The sequence below is a fragment of the Heteronotia binoei genome, chromosome 3 (genome assembly GCF_032191835.1).
Source record: "Heteronotia binoei isolate CCM8104 ecotype False Entrance Well chromosome 3, APGP_CSIRO_Hbin_v1, whole genome shotgun sequence".
Lineage (NCBI taxonomy): Eukaryota > Metazoa > Chordata > Lepidosauria > Squamata > Gekkonidae > Heteronotia > Heteronotia binoei.
The window spans coordinates 26,375,121-26,396,834 of record NC_083225.1 but is presented as its reverse complement, the minus strand read 5'-3'; the positions used below and the strand labels follow the sequence as shown (position 1 = coordinate 26,396,834).

The following is a 21,714-nucleotide window of genomic DNA, read 5'->3' as shown; positions in this document are numbered from 1 at the left end:
AAGACATAACATTTCCAGAAATCCTGAAGCCATGGGGGGATAACTTCAGTTCGAGATTCAGTTTACTGGTCATTATCCATCCAATGCTGCACTCCAAGCCCCCATTCGGGACTTCCACAGACCCACCCAAGTCAGATTCAGCTTTATTACAGTCCATGACCAGATCCAATTGATGAAACAAAACATTACCAGGCATACTCAGGGGTGGAATTCTAGCAGGAGCTCCTTTGCATATTAGGCCACACACCCCTGATGTTGCCAATCCTCCAAGAGCTTACAAGGCTCTTTTTTGTAAGCTCTTGGCTACATCAGGGATGTGTGGCTTAATATGCAAAGGACCTCCTCCTAGAATTCCACCCCTGGCCCTGGGTATACTAGTATACAAGTTAAAAATTCTAGTTAAAATGTAAATAATAAAATGTATCAAAAACTAGATAAAACTACATCATTGAAAGCTAATACATAAAATACATAAGTAACAGTGCAGATAACTATTTCAAAATTTGAACCTAGAAATCTAAAAAATGGGAACTATACAGTAAACCACCTAGAGAACTTAAATCCGGGCTCAGGAGGACAGGACTGAAATTTATTGGACACTTTAATTGCCTGAGCATAGAATCTAGCAGTTAGTTTGGTAATAGCCGAGATTTCATCTGTTAATAATTTATCTAAGCATATCTGGTCCGCCCGTACCACAGGACTGTCTACAACAGAAAGAATCTCTCATCTCAAACATGTTTATAGAGGGGGCAACAGAAAAAAAAATGTCCCATTGTTTCCACCTCCACTAGAGGGCAGGGGAAATCTTTTCAGAGTATGCAATCTTCTTATACCTCCCTTCCAAAATCATGGACAGCATGGCATCACATCTGGCCAGTGTAAAAGCCCTCCTCCCACCCAACCCAATGGTTAGGGAGAAACAAAACTGGGTGTCATCTGCATATTGGTTTCACCTTACTCCAATCTCTCCCAGCAGTTTCATGTTGAACTTACAGAGCATAGAGAACTCAATGAATCCCCTATGAGATCTACAGAATAAATGCAGTGGGGCCAAGAAGCAATCCCCCATTACCACCCCTGGAGTCAACCAGTCAATTAGAACTGGAAGAACTCAAGTTACTCGTAGATATCTAAATAGCGCACCTGTCCCATTACATGACCTCCACATCCTGGGACCCAACATAAATAATAATTTACTTAGTGTTATACTAGTTTCATATTGGCTTTATGACTGCAGTATTACGTGGCACTGAATTTAATGTAAAAATACATTTTAAGAAAGAAATACAGCAGGAATGCATGCTAGCTATGTTAGTTCAGTTGACTCTGTAGTTCCAAAGCAGGTCTGTGGGCTGAATAGGCTATTTTCACTTTACAACCCTTCAGCATTAGAGTGTTGGAACAAACATAACCACACAAACACAGCCAACTTTCCAAAAACAAACTTATCACTACCTACCTCCTTTAAAATTAGGATCTGGCTCGCAGCCTGGAGATATTGTAACTGGTGGGTCACTAAAACAGACACCTTTTTACGCAAAGCCTGACAAATGCACCTGCAAAAAAAAAAAAAAAGGAAGAAACAAAGTGAAACTCCAGGTTCCTAAACATCTGCAGATTTTACTCCCCAAAAAACAGGAAGAAAGGTGCTCCAGGATAAAGTACGAACATATATTCAAAAAGCCTGTATTGTAGTGTCTAATATTCAAAACAAAGCAAGAAGAACTGAAATCTAAAACTAATCTACCCTAGATTCAAAAGAACACCAATTCTACCAGATTTCACACCTTGCTCGTTTGCATTGTCCAGAAAAGAACCAAGTGAAAGGAAAGCAGTCAAAATCCACCTCTCTTTTCTTCAACGTAATAAAGAGGAAATTCCCATGAGATGTTTAATTCCTTTTAAAGGAGGAAAAAGGGAAAGGGGGCTTTTCATATGAAATAGTGGGCAAAACTGTTGTTTACCACAGAAACAGCACACAATGCTTGAGAGGAATCAGAAGTTAATTATAATGCTTTTAGACTCGGTTGTACTACAAAGAGAAAAGAAAGACCATAGTCCCTTAGCGGTTTGAATAATCAAACAACAGCGATTCTAATCAAAGATCACAAATGCACATCTAGATGTCTATATGAGGGGATATTTTTCACAAAGCAGATTACTAGAATGGAACTGAGCCAGTTCACCTTCTCACAGAAAAGAAAATGGCCACTCTAGTCTATGCAACACCAATGGAGAAGGAAAATAGGGTCGCTATGAATGTTGGGAGGTAAATTTTTCTTGCTCTTCAATTATGTCCCCAAATGAAGTCCCCTCCCCCATCAAAGGACTCCACATGGTGGGAGGGGGGGGTTAAATGGAAGAGAAGGCAGAAGTAGATATGTAAAATTTCCAGAAATTTTGAAGCTCGTTAAAAACCCGTTTTTTTCTGTAAAAAACCGGAAATTTTCAGAAAAATTGAAAAAAAAATGCTACAATACCACTTTTTTCTTTTCCAGATTGAAAGTCATTGTGTTACTTTAGGAACACAGAATATGACTATGGACAATTTTACTTGGCATGAAATTATCACAACTAGCATATCAAAAATATAGTGTATCCAAACAATTATTATGAACAGAATTCACTTTTTAAATAATATTTATTTGTAATTGTAACAAATGGAGCAACAATCTCCTGAACTGTTTACTAGCTTATGTGGAACAGACAAAAAAAATCTCCACAAAACAATTTTAAAAATCCAGAAGTAACAATTATTCATATTTCCTCTCCACAGTATTAAATAAAAATAAAAAAACTCATTCTCATAGAAATAATTGAAGAGGGGGGAAGTGTACAGAAGGGAGTGTAGGACTAAATTTCAATGAATGGGCATGATCCAGGACCTGCTTGTCCTCAGTGCACAGAAATTAGAATAATATGATACCATACATATTTTTTAGAAATGATTTGGAAAATATTTGAACACCTTGTCTTAAAATATTTTATTTATCATGTTAAAATAAAATGTTCCATAATCAATTTATTTTATTTTTTCAATTTTTCCTATTTGGGGGGGGGGGGGGGGGGACAAAAAAGGCTTCAGGGAAAAAAGTTTTTTTTCCCGATTTTTTTCTGGTTTTTTTCCAGGTCTTCACATTTCTAGGCAGAAGGAACACCACATTTGGGAGCAGAGACACACCCCTTTCAAAACTGACCCAACGACACAGAGATTCATCAACTGAGAAAAAGAATGCCAAGTCACCATTTTCACAGCATAGATAAGAGTAGTCAGGCATGAAGCTACTCACATTGACCAGTACACAGATCATTTACAGGCAGTACAAGCTACAAAATGTAAGGCTTGAATTTGACACATCTTGTTACTGGCCAGGCCACCCGACCAGCCTGCAATGCTATTCAGGCAGACGCGTGTGAACCTGGAGTTAAGTGCCAGAGTCTCTTGAACAGAGGTACCATATTACTAATTCAGGGCTTACCTGAAGAAAATTTTGAACAAAATAACATATACATGCTATCTATCTACTTAGCCATCTATCTGGTACATTTTTATTGTGTGTTTCCTCTAAAAAGTGCATTGCTCTCCCTTCCTTGTTTTATCTTCATAAGGACCCTTTGAGGCAGGGCAACTGAGTTCACAACTGGCCCAAGGCCATCAAGCAAGCATCTTAGCACAGCAGGGATCTGAGCTTAGGTTTCCCAAATCACAGCCTGACACTTAACTACTATACCTCACCAGATCACACATGCAAACTCATATGTGTAACCAGGCCTTGAATTCAGCAGGAGCTCACAGGAGCACAGCTCCTGAACCTTTCTGAGGGTTCCCCCCCTCCTCCTCCCCACCTACCTACCTTGTCCACTGAATAGTAGGTGCAGCTGCATAACAATCCCTGGATTAGGAGAGTGGGCAGTCAGCCAGCCGCCAGGAGCTTTGCCACACCCCCAGCAGCCCTCATTAGCCCCTGGAGAAACTCACACCATCCTTTCTCCACTTCTTATGTGATTTTGGGCAGCAAGTGGCTTGCTGGCCTTTTGACTGGGGGGGGCAAGGAGAGCCCCAGGCGAGCGAGGCCTGCTTGGGCTGGCTGGATCTTTAGCCAGCTCAAGCAAGCCTCGCTCATCTGGGGCTCTCTTTTCTTGCATTGGGTTGTTCTTGGTTGGTGGGGGGGGAGCATATGCTAATGAGTTATGCTAATGAGCTCCACCACCTGTTTTTCTACAAAGCAATCCCTGTGTGTAATTCCTGCACATAATAAATAAACATGTTCAGATGGGTAGCCTTGTTGGTCTGAAGCAACAGAAGAGCCAGTTAGTGTAGTGATTAAGAGTGGAGACTCCAATCTGGGGAGAACTGGATTTGATTCCCTACTCCTCCAAATGTACCTGCTGGTGTGATCTTGGGTCAGTCATAACTCTGAGCTGTTCTCTCAAAAGCAGTTTCTCTCAGAGCACTCTCAGCCCCACCTACCTCACACGGTGTCTGTTGTGGAGAGGGGAAAGGAAAAGAGATTGTAAACTGCTCTGTGACTCCAAGTGAAGGGCAGGGTATAAATCCAAGCTACTACTCCTCTTCTTCTTCTTTAGAACAACAAAGTTTAATTCTGGATATAAGCTTTCTAAAGAAGTGTTCATTCCCATCAAAGCTTATACCCAGATTAAACTATGTTGGTCTTAAAGGTGCCGCTGGCCTCAAACTACATAAATATGTGTTAGAGCAGAGAACCACACAGTTGCTTCTACACCTCAACTTCCTATGCGGCCAAAACATAATAAAATGGAAAGTTTTGGCCCAACAAAAAGCACTTCTTGCTTTGCAAAGGCAACAATGGTAATGCTACAGTAACCAAGCTTTCTGTCAAGGAAACCACCGGTCATGAAAGTACATAGGAAGCTCTTAGTTTTCCTTCTGGTTGTCTAAGCCAGGGAAGAAACAGATGTACGTATGAACATATGAAGCTGCCTTATACTGAAACAGACCCTCGGTCCGTCGAAGTCAGTCTTGTCTGCTCAGACTGGCAGCGGCTCTCCAGGGTCTCAAGCTGAGGTTTTTCATGCCTATTTGCCTGGACCCTTTTTAGTTGGAGATGCCGGGGATTGAACCTGGGGCCTTTTGCTTACCAAGCAGATGCTCTACCACTGAGCCACCGTCCCTTCCCCTGTACTATGAGGGGAAGCCAGAAATACAAAAGCACAAGGCTCACGGCTAAATACTGCAAATACTTATATATTTATACACACATGAAAACTGACTTGTCAAAAATACAATTTTATATGCATACACTGTCGCAAGCGCACTAAACCCAAGTGCAACGGTGGACCGGTAAACAAACCATTTCCCAGAATGCTTCGTCAGGCGCAGATGTAATATTGGAACTAACAAGTGATGCAATCACAGTTGCTTTTCAAGTCAGTCATGCAGTGCTGTCTCTTCCGGACACCTGGGTTTCCAACTTTGGGACATCTGGAATATACTGGTCATCTACAAGAGAATTTCACCTTACTTCATTGGACTCCATGTGATCTTATGGATTAAAATAGAGTGCTTGCTCTTTAACTAAGAAAAGACGCGTATCTTGCAAGTGGAGCAGAATTATGAAATGACTGTTTTGGTTTGGATCAGTTTTGTGATTTTGCGACTGTGTGTGCATATAAAATTGTATTTTTGACAAGGTATTTTTAATGTCAATTTTCATGTGTGTATAAATATATAAGTATTTGGAGTATTCCTCTGTGAGCCTTGTGCTTTGATATTTCTGGCTTGCTTACACGGCTTCCGTGCAAACTATATGGATGTTATAATCTCTTGAGAAACCACGCCCTCTATTTAAACTAACAAAGCCAGTTACCTACATTTATGGCACCCCGAACCTACGACAGCAGTCTGCTTTTTATCACCCTCCAGTGTTTTTTCAGCCCTGTTTTGTCCTAACACTAACAAACACAGATCCCTATTTGTGATTCTTTTAATCTGCTAAAAACATTCCCATGATTCCACACTGCCCACTTATATTAAGAATTGCTGCTTCCATTCCCATTTGTCTGATGGTGCTTAAGAGCATACGAAAGCTTACATTCTGAATAAAACTTAGTTGGTCTTAAAGGTGCACTTGTCTACTGCTTTGTTCTATTTAAACTAACAAAGCCAGAATGTTACCTACATTTATGGCACCCCAAACTTATGACAGCAGTCTGCTTTTTATCACCAGTATCATAATGCCCCTGTATAAATCGATGGTGCGGTCTCATTTGGAGTACTGTGTGCAATTCTGGTCACCACACCTCAAAAAGGATATTATAGCATTGGAGAAAGTCCAGAGAAGGGCAACTAGAATGATTAAAGGGCTGGAGCACTTTCCCTATGAAGAAAGGTTGAAACGCTTGGGACTCTTTAGCTTGGAGAAACGTCGACTGCGGGGTGACATGATAGAGGTTTACAAGATAATGCATGGGATGGAGAAAGTAGAGAAAGAAGTACTTTTCTCCCTTTCTCACAATACAAGAACTCGTGGGCATTCGATGAAATTGCTGAGCAGACAGGTTAAAACGGATAAAAGGAAGTACTTCTTCACCCAAAGGCGTGTAGCAATGGTGCCCTGTCAAGGGCAACTAGAATGATTAAAGGGTTGGAACACTTTCCCTATAAAGAAAGGTTAAAACGCTTGGGGTCTTTAGCTTGGAGAAACGTCGACTGTGGGGTGACATGATAGAGGTTTACAAGATTATGCATGGGATGGAGAAAGTAGAGAAAGAAGTACTTTTCTCCCTCTCTCACAATACAAGAACTCATATTCAATGAAATTGCTGAGCAGGCAGGTTAAAACGGATAAAAGGAAGTACTTCTTCACCCAAAGGGTGATTAACTTGTGGAATTCACTGCCACAGGAGGTGGCGGCAGTTACAAGCATAGCCAGCTTCAAGAGGGGATTGGATAAAATATGGAGCAGAGGCCCATCAGTGGCTATTAGCCACAGCGTGTATGTATATATACATATATATTTTGGCCACTGTGTGACATAGAGTGTTGGACTGGATGGGCCACTGGCCTGATCCAACATGGCTTCTCGTATGTTCTTATGTTCTATTGCTTCAGACCAACACGGCTTCCTACTGGGCTTCCTCTTTTGTTTGCTTGTACTATGAGGGGAAAGCAGACAACAGGGCTGACTCAAAGCTGCCATGAGACCTTGTGCAGGAATATAACTACGCAAGGTGGATAAAACGTGCGAAAACAAAATAAAAAGCATCATCAAGACAAATCAGGATTTTTTCAAAAAATCAGATCAATTTTTTAAACATCTAACAGGTGTTTTCCCTTGGAATTTTAAGCAACTAGCTTTGCAATTCTATATACATTCATCTAGGAAACAGATTCACTCATCTAGGAAAGCTCCAATACTTTGGCCACCAAGTGAGAAGGGAACACTCACTGGAGAAGATCCTGATGCTGGGAAAGACAGAAGGCAAAAGAAGAACGGGACAGAAAAACATGAGATGGCTGGACAGTGTTACTGATGTAACAAACACGAAATTGAGCAGACTTCGGAGGAGGGCGGAAGACAGGAGCCTGGAGTGACTTTGTCCATGGGGTCGCAAAGAGTCGGACTTGATTGTGTAACTGAACAACAACAACAACAAAGGAAAAAGAGCAAAAGGAAGGGACTACACATCAAACACAGCAAAAAGACATTCCTCCAAGAGCATTCCCTTTAAACTGTGAGTGAGCAGTTGTTCATTAACACAGGAAGCTCCGTTCAGTAGCAATCTGGAGCCGCACAGGGTCTTGCACTGCCGTTCGCTCCTTCTAAGATCACAGTCAGGTCTTTTTTTGTAGCAGGAACCCCTTTGCATATTACGCTACAACCTCCTGATACAGCCAATTCTCCAAGAGCTTACAGTAGGTCCTGTAAGAAGAGCCCTGTAAGCTTGTGGAGGATTGGCTACATCAGGGGTGTGTGGCCTAATATGCAAAGGAGCTCCTGCTGCAAAAAAAGTCCTGATCACAGCTGTTATATTCTGCTCAGGATGTGAACTGTTCTGCTCCGTAGGGGATAAAAATTAGAAGGAATGCTGGTTCCCAGATCTTTGTTTGTAACTGTCATGCAAGCTCAGGAACAATGCTTAACGTTTCTTACTCCAACTTATTCTACTCTGCAAAACCCCTCTCCCCAGTTTTTTTCCCTTGTCTGGGGCAGTCAAAGGGCAGAGATTAAACACAGACATAAATGATATTTGCAGAAAGAATTCAGTGGGTGGGAGCAGGGATAAGCCCTCCCTCCCACTTGTCATTCCCCCCTGAAAAATTCCCTTCCCTGCAGCCAGGGCTTTTTTGGGTGGAAAAAGCCCAGCAGGAACTCATTTGCATATTAAGCCTCACACCCCGACATCACCATGGTCTCACACAGGGCTTTTTTGTTTTAAAAAGCCCAGCAGGAACTCATTTGCATACTAAGCTGCACACCCTGCCATCACCATTGTTTCACACAGGGCTTTTTTGTTTAAAAAAAGACCAGCAGGAACTCATTTGTATATTAGGCCATATCCCCTGACACCAAGCCAGCCGAAACTGCATTTCTGTGCGCTCCAGCTCAAAAAAAGCCCTGCTTGCAGCATTTCAGCACTAGGAAAACACAAGCCTGAAAACCCTTGCTTGCCCTGTAATGCGTAAATCCATTCTAAAAACTAGTGGTAACGCACCACGAGAACCACGCAGAGTTTAAAGCTAGACTTGGAAGTGATTGCGTAAGTGGCTTTTTAAAATCATATTGTGCCATTTGCAATTATTAGAAAAGGGCAGGGGAGGAAAGATGCACCGGATGAAACTAAAAGCTGCAAAAATGCACAATAGGAAGAGGTGGCCTTGAAGCCTTTCAAATTGCCTTTCGAAACTAAATAATGCGCCCGTAGCTCTTCGGCACTGTTCTTTCGACACGGCCCGTGCTAAAAATTTAATGCCCTATACAATATTTAGAACAAGTTCTAGAACTGCACGCACAGCTACATTATCTAATTGCAAAGGCAAAACTGAAAAGCTCGAAAGGGGAGACCACTGTGGGGTGAAATAGCCACTTACCCATCCTTCTTTGTCTTGTCACTCTGGTTAGGGTGACGCCTTGGTGGTTTGCACGGCTGTGGCAGCTTAGCATGTCGAACGGGGTGTGCTTTACTTTGGGGATGGAAAAATCAGCAGGATTTGCCTTCAGCAAACCTGAAAGAACAGGCTATTTTTAATGGCGTTCTGTGGTGCACAACAGTCACTCACCTGGATGCTCCATCCAGACTGACGGATGATGCATCTTTTTGCAAAACCACACCACTACTCATTCAAAGGTAACACATAAGGGTTTTACAGCAGGGCTGAGATCCCATTCATTCACTATTGATACGTCAAAGAGGCTGTCCCTAAACTGCCTCCCATGGCACATCAGAGCCAGTTCGATGTAGTGGTTAAGTGCGCGGACTCTTATCTGGGAGAACCAGGTTTGATTCCCCACTCCTCCACTCGGAGTTGCTGGAATTGCCTTGGGTCAGCCATAGCTCTCGCAGAGTGGTCCCTTAAAGGGCAGCTTCTTGGAGAGCTCTCTCAGACCCACCCACCTCACAGGGTGTCTGTTGTGGGGGAGGAAGCCAAAGGAGATTGTAACCCGCTCTGAGATTCAGAGTGAAGAGCCAGGGTATAAATCCAATATAATCATCTTCTTCTATCAGTATTGTTGGGACAATCCAGCAACTTAGGCAGCATGCATCATGCGGGTACAACCCAAATTAGCATCCCCTTCCCTCAGGGCCACTGATACTCATGTACAAAGTCCTCTCATGACCTCAAGGTACCCACATCAACAGATACTACCAATATGCTACCACTGTGACATAGGAGACCAGTTTTGCAAAAGCAATCCTGCTACAAAGGCAAGGCATGAAACGAGACTGTAGTCTATTCTTTCGGTTTCACCATCTCATGTTCACTTGCTGAGCACTGATGGTTTTCTAAGGGGGGAGGGGGAGGAAGAGAGATTCAGATCCCAACATTTTTTTAAAACATGAAAGTAAAATACAAAAATACTTGTCACGCTGCAATTACATTACCTACTTTTGCAGATATAGGAAATGGGCAAAGTATGTCAGAGAGAGTGGCTTAATACTTTTTGAAAGTACAGCTGAGGAACTCACAATACAATAATTTGCTCTTCATGTGCCCCTTAACTCATCCTGCAGGCAGAAGTATGAATTATGGAGTTGATGAGAAGAAATTTCAACATAATTTTTAGACCTCTGCTCTCCCTAACTCTCCTCCCTAAATGTTTTCTTTTTTCCTTTTCTTTTTTTCTTTTCCCTTCTCTTCCCCTCTGCCTTTCCCTAATTCTGCCTCTTTCTCTTCCTCCAACATCCCTATCCACGTCATCTTACTTGGCCTTTCAGCTCCTGTCCTCTCCTTCTCAACACGCTTGTTTCCACCTACTTTCTTCCTGCCCCATCCCTCTTGCCAGTATTTTGTCTCTTTCTCACAACTTTAAAACAAAAAAAGCCTGGTCGCATAGTGTTGCCAGGCGACCCCCTAATGCCAACTGTGACTTCGTGATATATTAGATGTTTTTAAAGTTCTCCATTCTGGAATTTTCCTCACAAAATCAGAGTCTTCTAGAAAGTTGGAATCTTGGTGTGCTTATGTCAATTTAATGACCCAGGAGATCCTTTGTAGACGATGGAATGCAGTTCTTCACCGGGGGGCTCTTCAAAGCCGAAAAGGAATCCCTCAGGGACTCCTCACCAGCCAAAGTAAACCCCTCAAAATTCTTCAAGCATGTCATAGACGGTTTCCTCTCTGGAAAAGGTAGACAGCAGGTGTTGGGATCGCCTTTTATGTCCAAAACAAAGGCTCCTGTCCGCTCCTCTGGAAGAAGCGGGTCAGCTCTCTATTTTCCCAACCCCGGAAGTCACTTCTGAAGTGAATAAGATTGGTGTAAAGAAGAAGAGACCTTTTGTTAAGGTAAAGATTGTTATCTACCACTCCGGGACTAAAATAAGGTTTTTAAAAGCAAATGATTAAGATATGGAATGAACTGTAAGAGCATAAAGTTAAGAAGTAAAAGGGGGTAAATTTGGACTTTTTGGAATTTAAGATAAGCAGGAAAATGCAGAAAAATAACTGATGTTTGACGTACCTGTGGCTTTGAAAAAAAAATATCCCAACATAACAAGGTTGCTGATCTTCAAGACGAAACAGGAAGTGACGTGCTACAACTATCGTGAGACTACTAACCATAGAGAACGAGACTTCATGGCCAGAAAGTCAGGAAGTAAGCACTGAAAGAAGAGCTTTCTTTTACCCTCTGGGGGCGTCTCTAGAGACAGAAATCATAGAGAAACATCAGCAGCCATTAAAGAAGGGTCAAAGGTTTTATATTTTTAAAACAGAATGGGACTTTAAAAGTTTATAAAACTGGCAGCAATCATCCTAAAAAGAAGAAACATTTTGGACTATTTGTTTAAAAATAAACTTTAAGGCTTATTGGAAAAAGGAAAACTTTTTGAAAAAAAGGGGCTTGGAAAAATCACAACGACCATTTTGGATTTTTTTAGAACTTTAAAAATTAATATCTTGAGCTAGGAAGCTCAGAGGACGGCGATTTTGGGCTTGTTGGAAAGGGCATGCCCTAATCTATTGGAATATATCATTTGTTTGCTGATTGGTGAGGTCAACCTATAAGCCCATTCTGTGCAATGGGAGGACAGTGATGTCTGATCAAAAGTTGGAACCAAGGCTTACGCGACTAAGATCAGGTTCACTGGGAGGTGGAAAGATGGCTAAAGTTCAAGAGCAATTAGATGCGATGGAGACAAGACTGTTGAAGGAGATGAAAGACTTAGCAATTGGAACTGAGAAGAAACTAACGAAGGAAATAAACTCCAGTGCTGAAGAAGTCAAGAAAGAAATTAAAAAAGAGATTGAAGAGCTCAGGAAAGAGTCACAAGCTACAGCTCAGAAGACACAGGAAATAGAAATTAAAGTTAAGGACCAAGATGCTACCATCAAGAAAATGCAGGTGAAAGCAACACTACAAGACTGTAAGTTAATGGAAAACCTAATTCGTCTAAGAGGAATGCCTGAAAATGAACAAGAGGACTTAAAGAAGTATATTTCAACAATTATTGCTGAGTATATGGGAGAGGACCCTGAGGTGACGGGACATCTGTATGACTATGTTTACAGGGTTAACTCTGAATTTGCTAGAAAGAACAAGCTACCAAGGGATGTGGTAGTAAAATTTACTACAAGAGACATGGTGGGAAGGATTTTAAGTTAACAATTTGAAAAAGCAATGGTGGTGGAAGAAAGCAGAATAAGAATAATGAAGGAGCTGCCAAGGAAAGTTATAAGTGACAGAAGACATTTCAAAAAATTGACAGAAAAGCGAAGGGTGAAGGGAATAAGATATAGATGGATTTTACCAGAAGGTCTTAGCTTTGAGTATAAAAGACTGAGAATTACAATAATAGATATTCAAGGCATGGAAAGGTTTTTTACGGACAAGGAATTTGGAGATACAGAATAATTGAAGAATCACTATGGATTACAAATTAATTTCTTGGAATGTAAATGGACTAAATTCACCACAAAAAAGAAAAACATTTCATTGGATTAAAAAACAAAAATGTAATATAATTTGTCTACAAGAAGTACATATCAAACAAATGGATTATAAATTTTTATGGAATAAATTTTTAGGTGAAGAATTTTTTTCATTGGCTAAGGGGAAAAAAGGGGGAATGATTTTTTTACATTAAAAAAGAATTGGAACCAAAGTTGATTTTTAAGGACAGTGATGGTAGATATGTTGCAGTGGAGGTGTTGATAAACGAGAAAAAAACGCTATTGGGACTATAAAGAATGATTTTTTCAAAGACATTATGCAACAGTTAGACCAAGTGACATATGATCAGATAATGTTAATGGGAGATTTTAATGGAACCATTAAAAATTCTTTGGACAGATTCGGAAAAAAAAATACAGACGGCAAGTTACCAAAGTCATTTTTTGAACTAATAAAACAAGAAGGTTTGGAGGATGTATGGAGAAAGTTTAATCCTAATGTGCATGATTACACCTTCTTTTCAGCAAGGCATAACTCCTTCTCAAGAATTGACATGTTATGGATCACCAAAGACTTGGGACTTATTACTAATAAAATAGAGATTCTTCCGAAAATAGGTGCAGACCGTAATCCATTATTATGGTTGGCAAAAGTCAGGAAAAAGGTGAGGAGATGGAGATTAAATGAGGACTTATTGCAAAACGCAGAAACAGTGGCATCTCTTGAAAAAGAAACTACATTTTTCTTCCAAATGAATGAAAATCAGGACATTCAATACCAGACCGTGTGGGACGCTTATAAAGCTGTAATGAGAGGAATCTTAATTACATTGAACAATAAAGACAGAAGAGACAAGGAAAAACAAATGGTGGATTTACAAAAAGAAACGGGCAAAAAAGAGAATTAAGAAAGAGACTGGGGAAAAAGAAAATTTTGTGGAAGATTACAATTTTACAGAGCCAACTGAAGCACCTATTGAATAAGGAGATGGAATGGAACCTAAAAAGACTGCAGCAGAAATCTTTTGAAGGAGCTAACAAACCTGGGAAATACTTGGCGTGGCAAATGAAGAAAAAAAGGGAGAACAAATTTATAAACAAAATTATAGTTGAAGGTAAAGAGATTGTGGATCAAGCAGGAATTAAAAGGGAATTTTATAAACACTATGCTAAACTATTTAAAGTCCAACAAGAAGATAAAGAGAAAATAGAAGCATACTTGCAGAAAGTAAAAGTAAAGCCTTTTACAGAAACCATGGAAAAAGCCTTAAATGAACCAACTGAAAAAGTTGAAATAGAAGCAGCAATTAGTTCAATGAAATTAGGTAAAGCACTGGGTCCCAATGGCTTTTCAGCAAAATTTTACAAAGTCCTGGCAGATGCATTAGTACCGAAGCTCCAAAAGTTGATGAATATTATTAGTCAAGAAGGAAAAGTGCCAAACACATGGAAGGAAGCAGTTGTTTCATTGATACCAAACAAAGACAGAGATGCCATATGTGTTAAAAATTATGGACTGATTTCATTACTCAATAATGACTATAAAATATTTGCTAGGATACTAGCAGAACGACTCAAACAGCATTTAAACACTTTTATTCAGGAGGAGCAAGCAGGTTTTCTCCCGAGAAGGCAAATAAGAGACAATATCAGAACAGTAATAGATATTGTAGAATATTACGAAAAGCATCCAGAAAAAGAGGTGGCATTATTTTTTGCTGATGCAGAGAAAGCTTTTGACAATCTTAACTGGGACTTTATGTTTGGAGTGATGGAGAAATTGAAATTGGGAAATGATTTTATAAGAATGGTCATGGCAATCTATACAGAACAAAAAGCTAAACTTTGTGTGAATGCAGATCTGACAGAACAAATGATAATTAGTAAAGGTACAAGGCAAGGTTGCCCTCTATCTCCATTGCTATTTATAATGACTTTGGAGATTTTGCTGATGCAAATCAAAGAGGATAAAGAAATAGAGGGGCTGAAATTGAAAAGTTTTTCTTATAAATATAGGGCTTTTGCAGATGATGTGATGTTTATTAACAAAAATCCATTACAGGTGACGCCATTGTTGTTAAGTAAAATTAAAGAGTATGGAGAGTTGGCGGGCTTTTATATAAATAAAGAAAAATTGAAAATTTTAAGCAAGAATCTGTCATTAAGCAAACAGAAAGAACTACAAAGTGTAACTGGATGTGAAGTTACCTCGAAAGTAAAATATCTAGGTGTAGAGATTACGATGAGAAATATTGATCTGTATAAAAACAATTATGAAAAGCTTTGCCATAAAATTGAAGAAGATTTGTTAAAGTGAAATAAGCTGATTTTGTCTATGCTGGGTAGGATCTCTGCAATCAAAATGAATGTTCTACCAAGAATGATGTTTCTTTCAAACAATTCCAATAGTGAAAGACATTAAACAATTTAATCATTGGCAAAAAAAGGGTTTCAGAATTTGTATGGGCAGGTAAAAAACCAAGAATTAAAATGAAAATTCTGACGGATGCCAAAGAGAGGGGTGGCTTCCAGTTGCCCAATTTTAAGTTATACCACGATGCTGTTTGTTTGGTATGGATTGAGGACTGGAAAACTTTACTTAACAGGAAGCTATTGGCATTAGAAGGCCATGGGAATGTTTTTGGTTGGCATGCTTATGGGAAGGAGAAGATGGATGGTTTGTTCTCACATCATTACATAAGAAGAAACTTGTTGAATACTTGGGAAAAAATATAATAAATATGGTGATGAGAGAAAACCACTATGGATTGTGCCAACCGAAGTCATAAAGTTATTGTCAGACCCACAGGACGGGGTCTCAGTCTCAGGGGAAGGACGGGGCTCAGTGGTAGAGCATCTGCTTGGGAAGCAGAAGGTCCCAGGTTCAATCCCTGGCATCTCCAAAAAAGGGTCCAGGCAAATAGGTGTGAAAAGCCTCAGCTTGAGACCCTGGAGAGCCGCTGCCAGTCTGAGAAGACAATACTGACTTTGATGGACCAAGGGTCTGATTCAGTATAAGGCAGCTTCATATGTTCATATGTTCACAGGAAGATAAATGGTTATCATATAAACAACTGCTAAAAATACAGGGAGGCAAGGTGGAACTAAAACCAGTGGAAGAGTTGCAGGATAAATTTAATTGGTACCAACTGCAACAAATCAAAAGCTTGGTGGAGCAGGATATTAGGAATACAGGAATAAGACCAAACAGAATTGGAAAAAATGCTGTTGGGTGAGAATGAAAAATTGATTTCAAGGACTTATAAGTTACTATTGAAATGGTCTACAGAAGAGGAAGTAGTGAAACCTCAAATGATAAAATGGGCAATAAATATGAACAAAGAAATACAAATGGAAACATGGGAACACCTATGGAAGAACTCTATGAAAATATCGACGTGTTACAATATTAAAGAGAACTGTTTCAAAATGTTGTACAGATGGTATATAACACCTAAGAAACTAGCAAAAATGAATAATCAAATATCAGATAGGTGTTGGAAATGTAAAAAACATGAAGGTTCTTTCTACCATATGTGGTGGACTTGTGAAAAAGCGAAACAGTTTTGGCAAATGATCCAACAAGAGACCTCGAAAATTTTGGGTTATGACATTAAGAGAGCACCAGATATCTTTCTGGTGGGATTACAAATGGAAAGTTTTCTGAAACAAGATAGGACTCTGCAAAACACCCCACAGACTATAAATTGCAGAAAGTCTCAGAACAACCAGCAAATTCCACAGAACAATCAGCACAGTCAACAACCATCTTCCTTATCTTCAAACCCCTTCCAACCCTCCCAGCAATTAACACGGAACAATGGTCACATTCAACAGCCAGTTTCCTTATCACTACCCTTCCAGGAAGCCCCACCAAACAATGGGCACATCCACAAACCAATTGCCCTTTCATCACACCCCCTCCAGCCTAGAAATAGCAGCTCTCCAGCAGCCCTGGCCCCACTCAATACACAGCAGCCAAGAAGGTCTGAGCGCCTGCTCCGGCTGCAACGCCACTGAGGATGTTCTCCGCAGCTGAGAACGAAACGTCTGGTACGAAAACTTTCTCCAGTAGAACACGGCACTTGATCCCGAAAGATTCTACAAACCCTAATGATGTTACCAGCCGTGAAAATCTGAAATCTTTGATAAGATAGGACATTGTTGTGGTACTTGCTTTCAACTGCAAGAACGTTATATGCACAAATGTGGAAGATAAAATACCAGAGAAATGGGACTGGATCTTAAAAGTGTTACACTGGAGTGAAATGGATAAACTTACTAGAATCTTAAAAGACTGTAATTCAGGAAAATTTAAGGGGATTGGAAGAAATTTCAAGAATGTGTTGAAAAACAATGGAAAGTCAAGAGACTCTTGGTGGTCTTTGATAATATTACATGAACTTTTAATGGGAAGATAAAGTTGTTAATATGGTTTTCTGATCTGATATGCAATTTTATAGGTGGTTAGTTTATGAGAAAAATAGAAGGTTAATATTAATAATTACTAACGAATAGTCTTGGTTTATTTTGTGTTAACTGGAAATCTAAGTGAAGATTCTATAATTGTGAATTTTACGTTTTAAAAAAATTATTTTAAGCACCGGCGGAGGTCAAGAAACTGAGGGTTGGGGGGAGGAGGAAATTTGTAATGTACTGGTTAAAATCTTAAAGTATATGTTTTAATATATTTCAATATGTTGCAAAAAAATAAAATTTGTTTTACAAAAAAAAAAATCAGAGTCTTCTCAGGTTTGCAGAAGATGGATCTTTCCTTTCTATAATTTGCCTCATTCTCCCCAAAACCATTCATCACCCCATTCCATTTCTCCCCAATCACAGGCATAGCCCCTGCCTTATCCTTTTCCTGATGGTCTCCTTTCCACACTGTTTTTGTTCCTCCTCTGATCATACCATTATCCTTTCCTCCACAGCATTCCCTTTTCCTCTTCTATCAAAGCTTTTGTTTCTCTTCTGTCCTTCTCATCTCTCCACATGCTCTACACACCTCATATTTCACACCTCTTCCATCATTCCCCTCTCTTTCATCCCTCAAAACACCTCTTCTTTCCTCTATTCCAGTTTCACCTCCTCTATCCCAGTTCCACCACCTATCCCTGTTCCACCTCTGCTCACTACTTTAAAACAAAAAAAGCCTGGTTGTGTGGGGTTGCTAGATGATCCCATAATGCCAACTGTGACCTCATGAGATACTGAATGCTTTTTTAAAAGTTCTCTATTCTAGAATTTTCCTCACAAAATGAGGGTAGGTTTGCAGAAAACAGATCTTCCTTTTCTGTAACTTGCTTCATTAGGCATCATTATTCTTGAAGACCAAGTTTAGAATTACGTATATGATATTAATATTTTACATACAAGTGCTTTCAGAGAGTAAGAAAACATGTAGACAAGAACCAAGAGAAAAACTAGATTTCAGTTTACAGGTTTTGTCTGTTTATTAATGGACACATCATTGACATGGAAGGCCTCAGATGCCATCTTTTTTGAGGTATTCACCACCTCTTTGGTACTGGACACTTTTCTCTCAGATAATGTACATTAATATGTAATAGGCAGTATCTGAAAACAACAACTTTAAATAAAAGAAAAGAGGATATGAGAGTAGTAGGCAGAGGAACAAAACTGGAAAGCAGGGTCCTGAGAGAAAAATCTTAAGTATTGGCTACTATAACCATACAATATTCCAATTAAATAGTACAGAGAAGGGCAACCAAGATGACTGGAGCACCTTCTCTATGAGGAAAGGCTGAAGAGTTGGGAACTTTTCAGTTTAGAAAACAGACGACTAAGGAGAGACATGATCAGTGTTCCCTCTAAGCTGAATTAGCCTCCAGCTCACACATTTTTGTCTTAGCTCAGGAAGGATGACCCCGGAGCACCTTAATTTATGCAGCAGCTCACAGCTTTAATGCCAGTAACTCACAACTTTAATATCAGTAGCTCACAAAGTAGAATTTTTGCTCACAAGACTCTGCAGCTTAGAGGGAACATTGGACATGATAGAAGCTTGTACAATTATGCATGGGGTGGAGAGAGTTGGCAAAGAGAATTTTTTTCTCCCTCTCCCAAAACGTTAGAACTCAAGAGCATCCAATGAAACTAACAGTCAGTAGGTTCAGGATAGATAGAAGGAAATACTATATTACACGGAGATTGATTAAAATATGAAATTCACTGTCAGAGGATAGAGTGATGGCCACAGCAATAAACAGCTTTAAAACGGAATCAGAAAGATTCATGGAGGATAAGTCTATTGGTGGCTACAGCACTAAGCTTCTGAATCCCAGAGCCAGGAGGCTACAACAGGGGAAGGTGCTGTTTGGCCACTGGGTGGAATCAAACAGGATGCTGGACTAGATGGACCACTGGTGTGATCCAGCAGGGCTCTTCTTATGTTCTTGTGTTAATACAGAGAGTTGCTTAGAACTGTTAGAACTTAGAAATGATAATGTGCATACGTGAAATGATTTTCTGTAGTAACTGTTGCAATACATTATAAGCTACTTTTAAAAACTCTCTTCAACTATAGTTTTATTCACATGTAGATGCTGCAGACTTAATCAGCTCATTAAATCAGTTAAACGGCACACAATTAATCAGCTGTTACTTTAACTGGATGACAGCCCACTAGCATTCAAAATATTATTATGCAAAAACAATCTGCTTGCTATTGGCTCTCTACCTTCTCAGCTTGTAACAGTTAATGAACTACATAAATTTTATGTTTAAAATCTGTGCATAACCAATCTTAGAGAGAAAAAAGTCTAATTCAATTACAAATTCTCTATCGCTGTTCTGAATTCTTTACTGCTGAAACAGGAAGTTCCAAAAGGTAAACATTTGGAGCCAAACTATACATAATACTGGAAGATCCACATTCACAACCATAGAGATGTAGTCAAGCAGAAGAAAGAAGGGAGGAGGGGAGCAGAAGTCCCACTATGGAACACAGATACAATGCTGGGGGGAGAGATTTCATTTCACCCATTAGAAATGCCCAGACAAGCACATCTAAGGACATGAGCTGTGACTCTTAGGCTGTGATCAGTCACACTAAATAATGCACTTTCAATCCACTTTCAATGCACTTTCCAAGTGAATTTTACTATGTGAACTGGCAATATCCAGTTGTAAAGTGCACTGAAAGTGGATTGAAAGTGCATTATTTAGTATGTCTGATGGCAGCCACAAAATCTCATACTGAACATTGTTAAATTTTTAAGAAAGGGCCATGACGCAGTGACAGAGCACCAGTCTGGCATGGAGAAGGTCCCAGGTTCAGTCCCCAGCATCTTCACTTAAAAGGGGCCAGGTAGTAGATCATAAGAAAGACCTCTGCTTGAGAACCTTGGAGAGCAGCTGCCAGTCTGAGTAGACAATACTGACATTGGAGGACTGAGAGTCTGATTCAGTATAAGCAGAGGTTATTTTCAAGCAGAAACTCCTTTGCCTATTAGGCCACACACACCCGATGTAGCCAATCCGCCAAGGGCTTACAGGGCTAAAAGTACAGGGTCTACTGTAAGCTCTTGAAGGATTGGCTACATCAGGGGTGAGTGGCCTAATATGCAAAGGAGTTCCTGCTACAAAAAAGCCCAGAGTATAAGGCAGCATCATCCAATCAAATGCAAAGATGCCAACAGTTTTCTTTTAGCAGACAAGCGTAGAGACATCCAAACCAGAGTTTTACTATCAGAGGTATAATTCAGCTAAAGATTGTGCTTGCAAAAACCGAAGATGCCACAAGCCAAACAAAGATTTTCGCACACAAGAGCCCATTTAGAGAGATAAGAATATAAACAGCTTGGAAAGCCACCTACTTTTCAAACAAATGCCTGCTCACTTCTGCATCCACTGCGCTCAACGGATCATCCAGGAGGTAGATGTCCGCATCCTGGTACACTGCTCTGAAAGCACACACACAAAAAAGTATCGGTTGAATCATTGCCCAAAGCAAGTGTATACTTTTGAAAGGATCCCCACCACTTTTTTTTGGGGGGGGGAGGATTGGCTGCATCAGGGGTGTGTGGCCTAATGTGCAAAGGAGTTCCTGCCTAAAAGTCCTAGAGTCACATTGTGTGTGTATGCGTTTTAGTATTTTCCTTGGCCTTAAGAAGATAACACACTTTTAGTTTTTAGAGTTAGATTTCCTATATGCAAAGGAGTTCCTGCTACAAAAAAAAAACCCTGAACAATACACACACACTCACCATTGACCCTGCTCTGAACAAAAGGATGGCTCACCTTGCCAAGATGCCACATTTTCTCCTTCAGCTGATTGTAACTACACAATGATTGACACAGAGGGAACTCTGTCTGCAAACCAGGTCTTTCCAATCACAAGCTAGCCTCAGCGAGCCAGGCTTTTTCTCTCTCCCATTTCAAACCAGGGTTTCAAATTCTGATTTGTGAGGACTACTGTTACAGCTGGCATACGTACAACTCTACCCTATGGCTAATTCAGACAAAAGAAGGGTGGGATTTGTTCCGGAGAGGGGAGGACAAGGCTGGCCCCCAATTTACAAGCTATGAATAGCAGAGAGCTCATATAACCTGTAACATATCTTTTACCTCATAAGATCTGCCAAAAGACAGAGACTGATTTCCCACTAGCCCTATGCCACTCTCACACTCCTCTTCTCCACAGGGCTTCCATCGGATTTCACACTATCTGCCCCGGGGATGCAACTAGCTTCACCTTTTTTTCGCAGCAAACAAAAACTGGGTTTTAGACAATCTTGTTTGCTGCACAAAAGAGGCGGAGCAAATTGCAGCCCCAGGACAGATAGTGTGAAATCCAACAGAAGCCCCAAGAAGAAGAGGAGAGTAAGAGCGGTAGAAGACTAGTTGGAAATCGGTCAGAGAGAGTGAGAGGAATCCTCCTTTCTACAAAGATGCTTTTTCCCACTCTTGTGTCCTCTTTGTTTCTCTTGTAGGGTTTTGTGGATTATAATCCATCCCAACACTGAGGAGAAAAGTAGGATACAGATAAATGTACATCAATCTAATGAGGTGTTTTCACTGTTTACTTGCCAGAGCAATGACGGATACTCTCTATAATGCAGCTTACAATACTGAAAGTCAGGGTGCAAGCAGAC

At 40.2% G+C, this 21,714-nt stretch overlaps 1 protein-coding gene across 1 annotated transcript in view; it reads right to left on the bottom strand.

Moving 5' to 3' along the window:
* ABCC4 (ATP binding cassette subfamily C member 4) overlaps positions 1–21,714 on the bottom strand; it is a 232,981-nt gene that overhangs the window by 159,277 nt on the left and 51,990 nt on the right. Inside the window, exons 13-14 of the mRNA XM_060233613.1 lie at positions 20,437–20,523; positions 1,463–1,559 (exon numbers count right to left, since the gene is read on the bottom strand). Of these exons, the coding sequence (XP_060089596.1) occupies positions 1,463–1,559; positions 20,437–20,523 (184 nt within the window). The remainder of the gene's footprint in view (positions 1–1,462; positions 1,560–20,436; positions 20,524–21,714) is intronic.